Source organism: Acanthochromis polyacanthus, chromosome 1 (assembly GCF_021347895.1).
Source record: "Acanthochromis polyacanthus isolate Apoly-LR-REF ecotype Palm Island chromosome 1, KAUST_Apoly_ChrSc, whole genome shotgun sequence".
NCBI lineage: Eukaryota > Metazoa > Chordata > Actinopteri > Pomacentridae > Acanthochromis > Acanthochromis polyacanthus.
The window spans coordinates 33,413,210-33,427,457 of NC_067113.1; the positions used below are offsets into that span (position 1 = coordinate 33,413,210).

Consider the following 14,248-nt stretch of genomic DNA (forward strand, 5'->3'; position numbering starts at 1 on the left):
CATCCTTATCACGAACAAAATAAGATCTTAAAATTAAATTTAGTGAAATTACTCTGAAGATAGGCTCAGTGGTGTAGTAGAGGTTTTTGTAATGGTTTTAAAATGATTGTTTTTTTCCTTTTTGAAAGATGTACGACCAAGACAGAGGCAAATCCCATGTTTTACTTAAATTCTCATAACGTTAATGCTAAAATAATTATCCAAACAGCTTTTAGTGGAATTTTCAAGTTTTGTGAATCTAAGTTCTACTGATGTGGAAATTTCTGGCTCAAAATAGGAGAAAAATCTGAAAGTTCCCAGAATATAATGTTTTCTGAATTAGGCTGTGAGCAATAAAAGAAAAACGGGACAGTTTGGAGGATTTTAGTGATACTGAGGAGGAAATTTGTGTCTGGAAAAAAAAAAGGGAAAACAGCCTTTAAAGATATATATATTGCAAAATTCTATTGTTTTTTTTTTTAATTGGAAAACACTATTTAAAAGTACAAAATACATCATCTAAAAATTATATATTGGATATATGAGCAATATGAGAATATTTCCTGTATTTTTAGAGTTGGGTGTCATTATACAAATGAGATATTTTCTCATTTAAGACACAAAATGTTGCATTAATATAATAATACACTTCACATGAAAGCAAGTCCATAAAAATGAATTTTAAGAAGTAGTTTAATGCCCACTAGACTGTAAAATACACACCTGAATGTGCATTTAGGATCTTTTCTTTTTACTGGTATGATTAAAGACATGTTAAGATATTTTTTTATTGTGGGGAAAAATAAGCAAAAACACCCAGAAACCCCTGAAGTTTGACTGTTTGTCACTGTGAATCGATGTTCTTGTCTCAGTTTTCAGGGAAAATCTTCAGAGTTAAGGAGATTAAACCATAATTCAGCAAATAGTCTGTTTATCTCTCCTCGGTTGAGTCAACAAATCGACCGTTCATCTTCAGCAGCGTTCTTCAGGATCCATCAGCTCTTAGCAGCTCTGCTTCACTCTGGAATGACACTCGGATCTGTCGGCGTGTTGTTTTTGCTCAGATCCGACGTTTCTTTCTGACTCTTTCCGGTTGTTTTCCTGCAGGAGCTGCGGGAGCGTGTGCTCAGAGGAAAATACAGAATCCCCTTCTACATGTCCACGGACTGCGAGAACCTCCTGAAGCGCTTCCTGGTGCTGAACCCGGGCAAGCGCGGTACTCTCGAGGTGAGGGAGGACGCAGAAAATGTAAATATACCTCTCTCTTCTTAACTTCAGCACGTCAGCACCGTTGGAGAATGTTTCCTCCACCTCCTCCCTCCTGTCGGTCCTCCCCTCTGCATCACCACCGTCCCGACTTCTCCTCCTCCTCCTCCTCCTCTCCGGTGTCGTGAATAATGCATCGCCATCTTTCTGTGTTCGCACCGAAGTCGTCTTTTGTGTTTTTATGAGTCCAGGATTCCTCACAGTTGGATAGAAGAGAACATGTACAAATAATTAAAGAGATAAGCAGAAAAAACACAGAAATCAGAGCTGAGATATTACAAATGATGCTGCAGGTTTTTAGAAAACTGGCAGCAAAACCAAAAAATCTTGAGTACGAAAATGTGATTTCTAAAGTGTTTCATTTAAGGTGAGACAGGACCGTTATATGCATTAAATATTACATATATCACAATAGAACTTCACACATTAAGATTATTATTAGGCCCGAGCCCCTGGTAGCCCGGGGCGAAGGGCCTATTGCTTTTGCAACTCAGACAATGACTAGTCGAGCGCGCAGCTCGAACTTGCCATTTTCTTTTTAAGTTTATTGCACTTTTAGGCAATTTATTGTAGAACTTAAGACATAAGTTAATAGATATTTTTTAAACTTGGGATATAAGGGTTATATTGATGTAAAGAAGATGAAAATACTCCAAAAAATAGCACTAGAGTATGTAGAAATGTAAGGATATGTCTCCGTCTTAAAGGGTTAAGGTGATAAAACACAAACTCGGAACAGAAATTCTTCCAAGATGCACATAAAATGGAAAAACTAAAAAAAAACGCCGGCAGTTTTAATGGAATAAAGAGACCAAGGTGTTTCTATCAAAGGTCACAGTGTGTCAGATCCCAGTTAGACGTTTAGTTTTCCACATTTTATCCCCCAGTAGAAATATTTAGACAGCGGGAACATGTGCTGAGGTTCAAACAGTCAAAGGTTTGATGTCAGAGGCAGCGATTGTTCCACGGATCAAAGTCCTAATGATTATCTCTCCACTGAATCATTTAAAACATGCTGCAGTGTTCTTATCAACCCCGACCTGCCGTTCAATCAAAGAGCTGCTTTTTCACTTCAAGGAAAACGTTTTCTGGCTGAATTCTGTCAAAGTGAATGAAGCTAAAGTCTGAGGGTCACATCTGCTGGCATCAGATGCTCCTGATCGGCCTGGATCGGAACGCTTACGTCACACAGCGATAATTAGTTTGGCTCCGGCTGCAGAAACAAACAACAACAGCCAGAGAGGGATCGATCAGCTGCAAATTAAAAATAAAGGCGCAGAGGAATGAGATGCAGCGCAGCTCGATATTAGAGCAGCGATCTGAATGAAGCAGAGTGGAAACAAATAGAAACATGAGCGATAAATGAGGTTTAAAGTGGAGCTGAGATCATTAAATGTTGACAGAAATTCTCCCTCAAACATCTCTGATTTACATGACGTTTTCACAGCAGAAAATCTGGATTTTAGTTTAGATATTTGTGACATTTCAGATCAATCAATCAATCAAAGTTTATTTCTATAGCACTTTTCATACAAAAAGTAACACAAAGTGCTTAACAAGTTAAAAACAAACAATAAAAAACAATAAATGATGATGAATATATTAAATACTTTCTGAGATTAAAAAAATATTACCCATCATCCAAATTTCTGCAGGTTTTTTAACACATTTTCTCTTCGTATTTATGATTTAAGTTTCACATTTTTTGAAAAACAGTCGATATACGTTCAGTTAGAACAACAGTGATTTGTAGTGAATTTTTATTGGACTAATGTGTATCTTTTGGATGGAAGTTGTTTAAATTTGGGACTTTTAAGGACGAATTTCAAGTATTTTTATGTCGTTTGTAAGTTTTGTTTTTATTTTTCAGTGTTCATACTAAATGTGCAAAATGATTGTTTTTGAACACATCATGGCAAACTTTAGTTATGTTTCAGGTTTTTGAGAAAATGCAGCTTCTATACGTTTCCAAATGGTTCTGGAGCGTTCTGTGACTCTTAAAACTGAGAACAGCTGATTCAGGAGTTCTCCAGTCAGTTATTAGTCGAGTGACTGAAACCAAAAGGCTCAGTGAGGACTTTCAGTTGCACTTTGTGGCTTCCGATGAGACGTTTAAAGGCTGTAAAGTCGAATCCGAATGTTCCACGTCCAACCTCAAAAACCTGCAGAGCGTCACTGAAGTGGAGTGGAACAAAATCCCAAAGAAAGACTGTGATCAACGTGATAGAAATCACTATTTACCACTTAGAATCTTAGAGAAGCTGCGTTTTTGCAAAAATCTGAGACAACTTCATGAGGTATGCATGGAAGATTCAGGAAAATATTCAAGAAACCTTTACTCTGAACCTCAGAGCTGTCCAGTCGGTTTAAAAATCACGTTTCTTTAATGAAAAGTATCAAATTTACACCATTTATCAGAACCAGAAACTATTAGAAAAAAAGGAATTAATTATATCTGTGGAAACAGAACAACCATGAAGAAGGAGAGAGAAGCTGTCTGTGGAGCTAAACACAGTTAGAATGCCGTAAATCATCGAAAAGAGCAGCAAAAGCTTCATTTCTGCAAAAATTTCAGAGTTTTTCATGAAGTGTGTGTGAAAGTTTTCAGAAAAATGTCAAAGAAAACACAGAAATAGTTCAAATTGAACATTAGAATCTCTACAAAATGTCTTTTGTTCCTTGTTTATGTCATTTCCTGTCCAAATAAACTGTTTTATCCTTACAAATCCAAATTTGACTCATGCATGCATCATTTTTGGTCGCTGCGGCTCTAATTGTGTCGCTTTGTTTTCGCAGCAAATCATGAAGGATCGATGGATCAACGCCGGGTTTGAGGAGGACGAGCTCAAGCCTTACACTGAACCGGAGCTGGACATCACGGATCAGAAGAGAATAGGTAGGAAAACGATTTAAAAACCTGCTGATGCTGCCGCGAAAATCACAAAGCTGCATTTTATTGTGCTTTGAAGGAAACCCTGCTTGCTCGTTTACGTTCTCAGCGAGCTTTGAGACCCTCAGGCCTGTTGTGCAATCAAAGAAAATAACACAAAAGAAGGAGTGCACACCTTCACCAGTGTTCTGGAGAGAAGCAGACACAGGCTCATTATTTCAGCGCCGAAGAGCTTTAAGAGAACAGATGAAACGTGACGATGAATAAATAAACAGGAGTGGTGGTGTTGCATGCAGAGAAGCCTCCCGCCGTGGCCTGAATGGAGTTTCTGATGGAGGGGGTTCTTACATAACTGCAGCTGGGGTTGCACATGTGTCGGTACGAACTCCCGGTCACCCAGGAAAAGCAGAAAAAAAAAGGAGAAAGCCGAGGCAGAGAGAGACACGAGTTCGTGTTGCTGAGGAATCCCTGAATAATAGATGGCAAACTTTCCCCGAAGAGACGCAGCAAAACGCTTTAAAGTGTCGAAACGAACGACACCTGGAAAAGCAGGTGGAGGTTTACGAGCAGCTCTGACGTCTGGAAGAACCTCAGAGATGCTTTAACCCTCCAAACACAGGAGGGTTTTTAGCTCCTCAAGTTGTTCTACCGTCTCGTGGGTTTTTGCTTTTTCATTTTTTGACGAGAACAAGCAGGAACAAAGTGAGCAGGCTCTAAATAATTAACAAACATACAGGACATGGAGTGATAAACCAAAAGAAGTAGAGAAGAAGAATAAATAAATGCATCAAATAATGATTAAAAAAAGATTTGGGAAATTTAAAAATGTCGGTGTTGCATTATAGTGCCGCTGCATGCAATATATAACTGTCTTCTGGTTTTTAAGTTTTTTTTCTCCAGTATTTTATTTAAATGTTTTGACAAGAAAAAAAAACAGGAACAAAGTGAACAGGCTCTAAATAGTTAAGTAACAAACATGACATAATAGGGGGGAAAAAATAAAGGAAAAAAATGTATAAATCAAAATATTTTTAAGTAAAAAATGAAAAGAACAGAAAAAATAAATATATATTTTTATATTTTAAAAAAAAATAGGTAAAAAATAAAAAGTTATAAAAAAACGTGGACAAGACATAGAAGGGGAAAAATGAAAAGAAAATGTTTTTATAAGTAAATGAAAAATTTTTTCTCTGTTAATTTTTGAAAATTAAAAAAGAAAAAGTAATAAAAAATATATACAGCACGTTGAGGGAAAAAGAAAATTCTGAATAAATGAAATAATTTTTTTGAGTAAGAAAATAATAGGAAAAATTAATAAATAAAATTAAATGAACTATTTTTTTAAAGTAAAAAAGAAAAATAAATGAATAAGGAATAAAAAATGTCAGGGACATGGAGTAGGGAATCAAATTGTTTGCTTTTAGTATATTTGTAGAATTATTGCTGGTTTTCTATAACAGTAAAGTGATTATTATCATTTTTTAATCATTTTTCAGGAGCCAAAATTAGACATTTAAATATTTTGCTTTTTATTAAGTGTCCCTCTTGTTTATATTGAGCATTAATTAAATTTTAAATAGAAAAATACGTGTAAAATTCCTCAGTCGTTACCATGAGACTTCTTGTACATCAGGAAGATGTTTCTCTAAAGGTCTTGTCACATCTTTTTTTACGTAACCGACCTGACCTACATGACAGAAAAACATCACCTGAGCAGATAAATCCAGACAGTGACGTTGTTCCAGCCTTGAAGAGCCTTTTTCTGTTGTTTTCCTCCTGAAACTGGCAGTTGTTTATCTGAAGCCGCTGCAGGAACCGTCTAATGAACTGACAGAAGTGTTGGAGGGTGAAAGTGAGAAAGATGAGACGAGTCCGAGGGGAGGAAGAAAGACGGCAGATCTCAGATTCTGCCCGGTAACAGAGGCAGAGCTGACGTCTTTTATATGATGTTGCTCTTAAGTGTCACTTTCCAGCTGCAGAAAGCCGGTATTTTCTGTTAAATCATGCCCTGCGACTGGTGTTTCATCAGTTTACGCTCAGATTCGTCACGTCTGCCAGAGTTAATCGCGCCACGTCGGTGTGAAAAGATTTAATTCGACCAAATTAGAAGGCGTCAGTAAAAAAAAACACCAAAAGGAAAGCCTCCGAAGATAATAGCATTAGAGCAGCTCTCAGAGAAGGTCCTGCTGGATGGGAGAGAAGTCTTAGTTTTACAGGATTTAATGCTCAGTTTCTGAATTTTAGCACAAAAGCAACAACAGAAGTTTGGAAATTTAAGCTTCTTTCCTCAGAAAATGATTCCCAGAAACTCCCTGAACAGCCGAATGAAACCAAGTGAAGGAAGAGTCTGTTACCTGAATTTATTATCAGAGAATATCTGAATTTAAATCTGTCTGAAATATTATATTCTGCATGGAAATAATAAAAATAGTAAAGTTACTGCAGTTAGGGTAAGGTCTGTAGTGTAGGTGCAAATTGTAAAATAAGAGTTGCCATTTTTATCATTATTATTAAATGTATTTTTAATAATGACAAATATCCAATGAAATTATATCTTTTTTCTGATTTAAATGCAGTTAAAAATGTTACATTTTCAAGGCATACATTGTAAAGAAAAATCTTAAAAATAGCTAAATGCTATTCTAAAAAATACAATAGTTTTTTTTAATTGTTAACATGTGAATTAAATCAAATAAGCATTTCTCTGTAGTTTATTTTTTCTAGATATTGTCTGCAATTTACCAAATCTGGGTAAATTTGTAAAATTAGTAGATTTAAAAAAAATTTGCTGATTTTTTTTTTTTAACCTTTAATGTCCAAACAATCAGCAAATATGTGTATAATTACATTTTTGTTGATTTAAAGTAGAAAGAACTTTACAGTCCAAATTTGTGAAAAAATTATTACCTTTTATTATGCTAATTTTAATTTTTGCTGCTAATAAATGTAGTATTTTGTAATTTAATTTATCAAAACAAGGAAAATCTGTAAACTTAACAGTTAAAAATGTTTTTACCTTTCCTCAAATCTTACTATATTGTTATCTATTTAAAATAAGGGCAACTATTTTAATATCAAATGTGGTTTCATTTCATGTGGCCGTTAGTCATTGTTTTGGGAGGTTTTTAATGGAAAGCTTGTAAATTAATACTGGATTTTCTTAGATTTTTTTACTAAATATTATGTATAATTTAACAAAACAGGGCAAATCTGTAAAGTTAGTTCTAAATGTTTCTTCACGTTTATATTTTACAGCGTGCCAGTCGATATGAAGAGGCTAAAACAGGTTCTGGTTGCTGAACTCTCTGCAGTCGGCTAAAACCATTGATGCTGTGAAATAAAAAGAGTTTGATAAGAAAATGATCTCCTAATCTCCTCCTGAACACAAACACCAGCCTCCAGCTCCGTCAGAGTGATTATTGGCAGGAAACCAGAGCTCATGGCAGGTCACCGGAAGCTCCTGACTCACTTCAACACCTTCCTTTAGAGACGAGCCGCTCCGTCTCCCAAGATGTAATCTGCTTAGAAACCAGCATGTTTCACATCGAAGAGTCTTTTCAAAAATTAATGGGATGTCGAGATGAAAGGATAAAAGCCTGCATGTGATGCACGCTGGTGGAGGCGTTTCTGCTCAGTCTACATCATTTCAAACTGAAGCCGAGTGTTTCTAGTCGCGTTCAGGCGCTGCTTTTCTTTCTGGGGATTTTCTTTTCGTGCTTTAAGTGGAATCTGCCCAGAATGACAGTAAACAGATCGGCGTCCTCAGAACACCAGCAGACACACGGGCAGATAAATGTTTTAACGCCGGCTGCAGCAGGAAAACGCCGGTTTGCGTCACCTCGCATGCTGCTGCAAACGTGAGCCGGACGATGGGGGAGGATCCACGGAGAAGCACTCATGTGTGAACTTTATATCTGTCTCTGTGAGGACTGAGTTCAGACTGAGACGTTGGGAGTGAGTCATGTACCGGTACTGTCAGGGTGCAGGAAGCAGCATCAAACCGGTTGTTTTTGGTTTAAAGTTAATATGAAATAACCGTCTAACTCACTCGGCTTTGATCGTCATTCTATCCACGTGACATGACGAGAACAAAAAACAGCTTCTCAGGTCTCGGTTCATAGCGTGAGATTTAAAAAATATATGTATGTATAATAAACTAGAGTTAAAAAATACAACAAAGGTAGACATAAAGCTAAGATAAATACAAAATCCACCAGATGTAAATAATAATTCCAGTGTTGCAGCATCAAGACATGTTGTTAAAGCCCAAAACCTGTCATCAGGCCTGAAATGCAGGTTATCTTTTCAAAATACCTCCAAAATCCCATCATTTATCCCAGCTTCAAATTGTAGAAACAGTCAGAATTGTTGGATTTTCTACCTTTTGATAACATGTGAACGCACGGTTCCAAAAGAAGTTCCCCGTTAGAATTTTTCAGCTTTTATTGCTGTGCAGAATGTAATCATTCTCTGTTTAATTTGGCTTTTTTTTAAATAAGAATTTACATAAAAGACTCTTTGATGTCAAAATTAAAACGGGCAGATGAACTATAAAGAGAGATTAGTGGGTTAGTGAGGCATGTTGAGCTTGAAGTCAGAGTTTACAGTCTCACAAAGGTGGTTCTCTTTTAAACTGGTTAGATCTCTATGGTAACTGATGCTGTGGAGCTAGATCTCCATGGTAACTGATGCTGTGGAGCTATATCTCCATGGTAACTGATGCTGTGGAGCTATATCTCCATGGTAACTGATGCTGTGGAGCTAGATCTCCATGGTAACTGATGCTGTGGAGCTAGATCTCCATGGTAACTGATGCTGTGGAGCTATATCTCCATGGTAACTGATGCTGTGGTAACTGATGCTGAATGAAAGTGTAGTTACAGTACCACACACTGTTTGCGTCGCGTTGCCATGGGAACCCGGCATGTATTCTGTTGGCGATGCACAAAGAAAAGCCCGACTATGTTGAACCTGCTTCATTATTCAACCCTCTGGTTTCTGCAAAATAACCTCAATTAATTAAATACCTAAAATGTGAACTAAATGATTGCATTATTATAAATGCAGTTTTCATCTTCTGTTAGTCAGTACTTGGTAGATGTAACTTGCCTGAACATCTGGACGCTGTAATTTTACTCCATTCTAATTTTTAAAACTGCTAACAAAAACATTTTCAACTAAAACCTAAAGTTACCTTCTTATAGATAATTAATCACAAGTTTTTACCTTTGTTTTTTTTCTAACTGTAATTATTAAGTTTCAGCAGATTTTCATGAATGTATTGATAGAATAAAGCCAGTTGTCCTTCCTGTGTGCGTTTTCTTCAGTTGACATGAACCCTGTTGTTGTTGTTGTCTGTGCAGATGTGATGGTGGGGATGGGCTACAACCTGGAGGAGATCCAGGACTCTCTGGCCAAGATGAAGTACGACGAGATCACGGCCACCTACCTGCTGCTGGGCAGGAAGGCCTCCGAGGTACGAACCTTTATTATCCAAACAATACATGCCATATTTATCTGTTCTGTGTTTACCTACTCTGTTCTAAAAGTGTTCTTCAACGTTCTGGTAAGGTTATAAGCAGCACGTTTTTGGATTTCTTGCCCTGTGCAGAATAATTTAATCTTTAATTTCATCAGTTTTCGTTCACGTTTGCTGCTCTTGTCCACATTTAAACAGCATTTTAGGTCAATCAAATGGAGAAACTGCAGATTTTTATAAACTGAAAGACGCTACAGCTTCTTACATTGTTGTGTTGTGTTCTTAACTTCTACCTGAAACAACAACAACAATAATAGAGGATAAATGTAATGATTTCTGTGTGTTTGATTAGCACCGGCAAATAGAAATTTACACTAAAACTTCCTTCAACGCCTCCACTGATCCCAGAATGACTTTGTCCTGTGGTGTAAACCCCCCCAGAAATGATGAAATAACAAAATGTTCTCCTGTGGTTTCTGATGAAGTGTCGATGTGGACCGACCTGCCAGGCTTGTTGGAGCGTTTGTAGTTGTTTTTTTCTCGTGTTTCAGGAGGTATTTTGTGGAAAAAAAACAAGATAAGACTTTATCCATCCTGAAGGAAAATGTTCTGCCAGAAATCACCAAGAAAAACAAAATTACCTAACAGGAGAATAAATGCAGCACCTAATAGAAAAAGAACGTGATGTCAGTGTGATGAATTACAAAAATAAGGTCTTAGAAATACCATGGAATTGAAATTATAAAAAGGTAAAATAAACATAGAATAGGAAGGTATTGAGTGAAACTAACTCCAGTTGAATAAATTGGTTCAAGTAACAAAAAGTGTCTAAAATGACTTTAAAACCTACATGAAACGTCTTCAGAATAACCCAGAATGTGCCTAAAACCACAATATTTGAGTCATTCTAGGCAATTTTAAATCCAATTTCAAGTCAAAGAAGGAAAATGGAGGTTGGACATACTTATAGATATTCTGCTATTTCCATGTTTGCGGTCTCTACGGCGCTTTTTCTCTCCACTCTGCTCGTCACCTATAGAAAGATGTTTCTCCATGCTGAATGTATCTCCAACAACTTGCTCCTCTGTTCACTGTTTCAGAGCCATGCTGACTTTATTTTATTCCTCCATTAGGTCTGAAACTGTCCAGAGTAATTAGAAATTTGTCCAAAGTCATGTAAAATTGCCCAAACTGACTCCAAATGCTTCAAAATTAACCAAAGAATCGGCCAAAGTAACTAGAAAACTGTTCAAAATTACTTTAAACTTGTTCAGAATGAGTTAAAAATGTCGATTTTAAAGGACTTTTGGATGCTGAGTCACACTGATGTTACAAATACCTCTAACTTTTATGAATATGACTGAATTTTGACTGAAGTTTTCCAGGAAGATGGTTCGTCACAGATGAGTCGTTGAAGGAGTAGAAAGTGTGACGATTCTTTCTGATTTTACAGCTTTTTGTGGAAATGACCGAAACTTCATTGTTGCACAAACTAATTGGGAAAACTTTCTTTGATTGAATCAGTTTAAAGACAATCATACCATCATCGTGACCTTAATGTCTGAGAACCTCCATGAGTCTAAACGTAAAAGCTGAGTGTTTGTTTCCGTCCCTCAGCTGGAGCCCAGCGACTCGGCCTCCAGCAGCAACTTGTCTCTGGCCAAACCGAGACCCAACAGCGAGGTGAACGGCCAGTCACCGTCACACCTCAAAGTCCAGAGGAGCGTCTCCTCCAACCACAAACAGAGGCGCTACAGCGAACAAGGTGAGCAGGAAGCACCAATAAATACCAGAAATGAGAGAAATCTTTCCCTCTGCAGCGTGTGAAAGCGGCACAGCTCCGACTGCTGCGCTGGCAGAGGTCGGTGTGTGTCGGCAGCTCGTTGTCAGGCTGATAAAAGCAGTTAAATCAAAGCGGTCACACGGTGTAGGCACTTTAGCCCCTCGCTTATTTGCACGGCTCAGTGCTGTCCGCTGTGATATAATGCTTTGTCAATAAGCTGCTTCCTCCCCGTTAGAGCCGCCGCTTAAAAAGCAGCGCTGGGAACCTTTTCACGCTCCAACACGGGGAGGTTTCAACGACTCCAGAGGCTTTTTCACTGTAGTATTTTTACATTTTACTGAATTACTACAGGAAACCGTCCACCAAACCTACAAAGAGAAAAGAAAAGTCCCATTTAAACCTGAAATGCTGCAGTGGTTGGACCTACACTCTTCCAAAAATGGGGCAATAATGTAGAAGAATCAATGTGTTTTTATAATAATAATGATGCATTTTATTTTCAAGCACCTTTCTTGACACCCAAGGTCACTTTACAGTAAAAACAAATACAACAGAACAGATTAAAAAAACATAAAGATGAAAATCATGCAGTTTGAGTGGACGCTGGTGCAGTTTGTTGCCGCTACGCTCCGAGTTTTTTTTTTTTTGCTTAACTGTCCTGTTCTCATTTACGGGCACCAAAAATATTGTTTCCTTTTCTGAAAAAAATCCAAATATTCAGCAAAAAAATTCCCCAAATTTCTGAAAATTTGCAAAACCTTTATGAGGAAAATTTCAATATTTCCCTAAATGTTTTTTTTTTTTAAATCCCCCAAATTTGGCAAGAAAATTACTGTAAATATTTTCCAAAAAATAGTAAACATCTCCTAAAAAAAAAAATCCTACAAATATCTAAAATGATTCCATATATATCAGTGAAACTTCTAATATTTTCTTCAAGAGCATTTGCTGGATGTTATTAAGTGTTTTTTAAGAACATTCACATAAAAATCAACCAAAATCCAGCGAATTTCGCTGGATTTTGGTTGATTTTTATGTGAATGTTCTTAAAGAAACATTTTTAACATTTCTTTTTTTCCACTGAAAAATCTTCAGAGACTTCCCAAATTGTTGAAAATGTGGACATCAGAAATTTCACTGTGAAAATACAATTTTTTTCCCACATTTTCAAACTAAAACGAGTCCATTTTGACCTGCAGGACGACACGGGGGCTACTTGATTCTTACTTTTCATCAGTTGTCTCTTACATAATCTGTGCTGAAGCAACATTTCTATTGTGGGGAGTAAAGAAAGCCTCAGCGTCATGAGTTTGCTCCATTTTCCAGCGCTAAACTGGATCTGCTTTCTTTAAAAATTATGCTCTGATGATGGAGACGCTCTGAGTCACCGTCAGATTTTGTTCTTTGTCCAAATGTGGGTCGTCTGGTTTTAGATCAAAGCCCTCAGATTTTTTACGGTGTTTTCTGCTTCTTGTGCCTGCAGTGGGTCAGAACGTCCCCCCGGGGATGGCCCATCCTAAGAGGAGTCAGACCACCACGGCGGAGAACAGCGCCAAGGAGGACGGAGGAGTTCAGCTCCGTAAGCCGGGCACCACGGGCAGCCGCGGGGCTCCACCCTCCAGCCCCCTGCTGGGCAACGCCAACAACCCCAACAAGGCCGACATCCCCGACCGCAGGAAAGGAGCCACCACCGGCCCCAGCGTGAGTTCCACCCATCGGCTCTTTTTTGGTAGCATCAAACGTAAAATGACTTTCATTTGAGCACAGCGGCCCTTGAAAGCTTTATTGATGGTGATTTTTAAGACATTTGTTCTTTAAAGTGCTTCATCATCACCACTTTTGGGGACAGTGAGTTTCTTGGCTGCTTGATTCTCAAAACTCCAAGAACTTTCTAAGTATTTTCTTTCGCTCACGTCGCGTTTTTCTTCCCTGTTGGTTCATTTTCACTGCAATGTAAAGCCCTGAACCTGTTTGGAAACAGAACAACCATGCATAGAATCACAGAGAACTTTTTAAATATTAGTTTTGTGGCAATTTTAAAGACAGTTAGTGTCTTTAAAGCTCCTCATCATAACATTCCAGCTGCTGAATCCTCGAATCATTTAAACACATTGAAGTTTCGGAGTGTTTTCTTGTGCTCCTGTCACATTTTTATTCACTGTTGGGTTGTTTTTCTCTGCAGAATTAAAGCCTGAACTTCTATAGAAACAGAACAGCCATAAAGAATTAGACAATGTTGACACTGAAAAAGCTGTTTGCTCCACATACGACATAAATTTACACATTTTCAAGTGAATCATTTTTACATTCATGCCCCCTGTAAATATTTCTGTTGATATTTATTACTCAAAATTCTTTGGATTTGCTCCACATGAGAATGTAAACATCTAAAATGCCTAAAATGTGCTATTATGTAAAGAAAACACAGACTCAACAGGTAAAATGTGAAGTTTCCCTTCATTAAACTCAATCCAAATTCACTTGATGATCTGTCTGAAACAGACTTAGAATGGAGAACAGTCCTCCAAAACAATGAGCTAAAGTATCCCCTGTACTTTTTATATTTAAAGGCGTTCTGTGTTCCTCTGCAGAATAACCCGGCGTCGGCTGGCATGACCAGGAGGAACACGTATGTCTGCAGCGACAGAAACAACACGGATCGTCTGTCCGTCATCCCCAACGGGAAGGAGAACAGGTGAGGGGAGGAAGTTTGAATCCGGTTTTTACCTCTTATCAGTAAAATTCATCCTTCTTGGTTGATTATTAGTGAGGATCCTGTTGTTTATTTATCTAAATGTTGTTTTCTACCCAAAAACTAAATGTACGCGACCGTTCAGGAGTTTAGGGTCAC

At 37.6% G+C, this 14,248-nt stretch overlaps 1 protein-coding gene across 22 annotated transcripts in view; it reads left to right on the forward strand.

Annotated features, from left to right (window-relative positions):
- The window catches only part of mark3a (MAP/microtubule affinity-regulating kinase 3a), a 75,398-nt gene that overhangs the window by 42,179 nt on the left and 18,971 nt on the right, over positions 1 to 14,248 (forward strand). For 14 of the 22 annotated variants that reach the window (XM_051960198.1, XM_051960461.1, XM_051960377.1 and 11 more), the window contains exons 9-14: positions 1,087 to 1,227; positions 4,042 to 4,141; positions 9,499 to 9,611; positions 11,232 to 11,379; positions 12,881 to 13,098; positions 13,989 to 14,092. In XM_051960198.1, coding sequence (XP_051816158.1) covers positions 1,087 to 1,227; positions 4,042 to 4,141; positions 9,499 to 9,611; positions 11,232 to 11,379; positions 12,881 to 13,098; positions 13,989 to 14,092 — 824 coding nt within the window. The remainder of the gene's footprint in view (positions 1 to 1,086; positions 1,228 to 4,041; positions 4,142 to 9,498; positions 9,612 to 11,231; positions 11,380 to 12,880; positions 13,099 to 13,988; positions 14,093 to 14,248) is intronic. The other 8 variants (XM_051960328.1, XM_051960953.1, XM_051960577.1 and 5 more) reach the window with 1 other exon arrangement.